This window comes from Nicotiana attenuata, unplaced genomic scaffold (genome assembly GCF_001879085.1).
Source record: "Nicotiana attenuata strain UT unplaced genomic scaffold, NIATTr2, whole genome shotgun sequence".
Lineage (NCBI taxonomy): Eukaryota > Viridiplantae > Streptophyta > Magnoliopsida > Solanales > Solanaceae > Nicotiana > Nicotiana attenuata.
The window spans coordinates 297810-300466 of record NW_017671306.1 but is presented as its reverse complement, the minus strand read 5'-3'; the positions used below and the strand labels follow the sequence as shown (position 1 = coordinate 300466).

Genomic DNA, 2657 nt, shown 5'->3' with positions numbered 1-2657 from the left:
TCTGCTGAAGTTTTTGAAAAAGCTTAATGACAAGACTAGTGAATCCATGACAAAAAAACTTCAGCTTATTTAGTGCAATTACAAATAAAAACTTCAGCAAATAGAGAACAAAACTTTAGCTACTATGCTTAAGTTCAGCAATTACAAACAAAAACTTCAGCACACTTGGTTCAGCACGCTTGCTACTTTAGGCCCGTCTACTAGAATGCTGAAGTTTTGCGTGATTGTCTTTGCTACTTCAGCCCCGTATGCTCAAGTTACGCGAAAAAAGTGGGTAAACAGGATCACTTGTGAAAGAACTAGCCGAAGGGGACCATCACAGTTGGGGCGGTGGATGACAGGCTAGCTCACCAAGAACATCAGGAGAGGTTGGGGAATGGCACGACTAATCAAAATGGGTACGGAGTAGGGGCATTGCTGATTCGCTTGCAATTTTTTTTACAAAGGGGCACAAGTTATAACGTGACCCAAAGCGGTTATAGATGCAAATACCCATGTAAAAGGTGGATGGATCTAATATTTATCATGCAAATTATGAAGGGGAAAATATGAAATATGGCACCTTCGAATCCCGAGTTAAATTCTTTGTGGATTTCTTATTTTTGAAAATTTCCATACAGATTTCTCGCTATCTTCGCTTTGTGCATATAAATACGTGAAAAGAAAACACATTTCTCAATTGCTGTGAAGATTGCTACTCTTTCTCTTTCCAACTGCTGCTCAGGTTAGATCATAATCTGGATTCTGGATTCTGGTTTCATCTTTTTCTTCTTCCTTTTTCGTTTTTTCTTTCATCTGTATGTATAAATACTCTATTATTCTGATTATCGATGTTTCTGAATTTGTGATAAATCAGTGATTTTTGCGGTTTTGAAGGGGTATAATTTGATCGTTTATTTGAAGGGGTAGATAGCAAGTAGAAGAAATGGGTAGGCTTTTTCTGATTAGTCTTGAAGGAAACAGCTACAAATGCAAGCACTGTCGAGCTCATCTCGCGTTGGCTGATCACATCATTTCTAAGGTCCCCCATTTCTCTATTTATCTATATATCATCTGCTTACATTTAGACAGACATGTATTACTGCTTGCATCATGCATGTATCCTGCTGTTTTAATAATTAGAGGCGGATCCAATATTTTAATTCTATGTTCGGCCGATAACAGGGGCGGATATAGCGTGTTACCAACAGATTCAATTGAACCCATAAGTTTCGACGTAGAGTAAAAATTTATATGTAAAAATTCATTAAAATTGTAAAAATAGTTGATATGAACTCATAACTTTAAAAATATAATGGTTTCAATGCTAACACCATTAAAAGTTGAACCCGTAGAACTTAAATCATGGATCCGCCTCTGCAACCGAACCCTTACCTTACCTTGTAAAACCGCCCCTGTTTTAATGGATGATGTATATTCAACTTATTTTTCACTTTTATTTCTATTTGCTATGATGATAATATGAGTTGAGCTTAAATGGAGAGTGAAGATTCATACGGCCAACCTAACTTGTTTGGGACTGGGCATAGTAGTTGTTGTTGTTTTATGAATCTGCACAAGGACTTGAAATTTTATAAGTTTTATCGCTTTATGTAGTGACATTTTCTTAAGCCAGAAGAGAAACGGCAGTACCATATATATCCTACTATCTTGAGAGCTGATTAAATTCTGCACTTCGGAAACTGATCTGAGTAGAGCGGAATGGATACAGAGGATGCATACGAGCCATAACTAATATGTAATCGAGGAATAGATGATTGATTGATCTTTAGTGCTGATGTTGTTTCTTGGAGCTTTTGGATACACTGGTCAAAATGTTATTCTTCTTGTACAAGGGATTTAGCATGGTCTAATGCAAGTTCCTTACTGCCATCTGTAGCTATGTGATATTTATTACCTGATTGCAAATAGATAAAGAATATAGTTATATTATCTAGTATATTTCTAGAGGGTGCGCCATGCGGCGGATGATCATGCTCGAGAGTCGAGGCCCGCGCTTTCCTATGGCCTCTTCAGAGCTTCTAGGTCTAGGGGAAGGGGGTTGGCAGGTGTGGGATGCAGTGATAGTAGTTCCGGTCAGTCCTTAGTCTCTTTAGAGGTTCCACTCTGCAACGCTGCTTGATTAGTCCTTTAAACTTCAGTAATATGCTGAATGTTGCTCCCTCTACCTTGGTTGTGTGATGTGCCTCCCAGAGCTTTGGATTGTTAGGGAACTATTTCGTCTAGTGTGCTTTTTAAGAAACTGCAAGATTGTAGCTATTATCACTAGATGGTAGTGGATGCAAAAGCAATTGGTCTAATTCATTCTCAAAATTTTCCAGTAGAAATTGGGTAGCCCTAAGTGTAAGCCAATGTCTGAAGGTCAAGTTTGCGTGCCATAACGGCAGGGACGTCTTATCTATGGTTTTACTCTGGATTCTGGACATACCATCCTGCTTGGTCAAAGTTTGTGATAGTAGATTTAGGTAGGAATGTAGGGAGTTAGTAGCGTGGTCCCGTTTAGGGCTACGGGAATTCCCGAACGTAACGTAGTAAAAAACGTTGGGAACGTTCCGTCTAACCCCGTAAGGTAACTTTTAAAGGTAAACCCCGAAACCGTTGGGTAAGGTTTTACGGGGGTCTTTTAAACCGTAAGTAGGGTCCGTAAAAGTTCTTTT

General features: G+C 38.8%; 1 protein-coding gene across 3 annotated transcripts in view; it reads left to right on the top strand.

Annotated features, from left to right (window-relative positions):
- The first annotated feature begins 545 nt into the window (after positions 1-545).
- Positions 546-2657, top strand: part of LOC109207436 (protein yippee-like) — a 5587-nt gene continuing 3475 nt past the window's right edge. Inside the window, exons 1-2 of one of the 3 annotated variants that reach the window (XM_019370353.1) lie at positions 546-724; positions 910-1021. In XM_019370353.1, coding sequence (XP_019225898.1) covers positions 926-1021 — 96 coding nt within the window. In that variant the 5' untranslated portion in view covers positions 546-724; positions 910-925. Of the gene's footprint in view, positions 725-876; positions 1022-2657 lie in introns of all 3 variants that reach the window. The other 2 variants (XM_019370354.1, XM_019370352.1) reach the window with 2 other exon arrangements.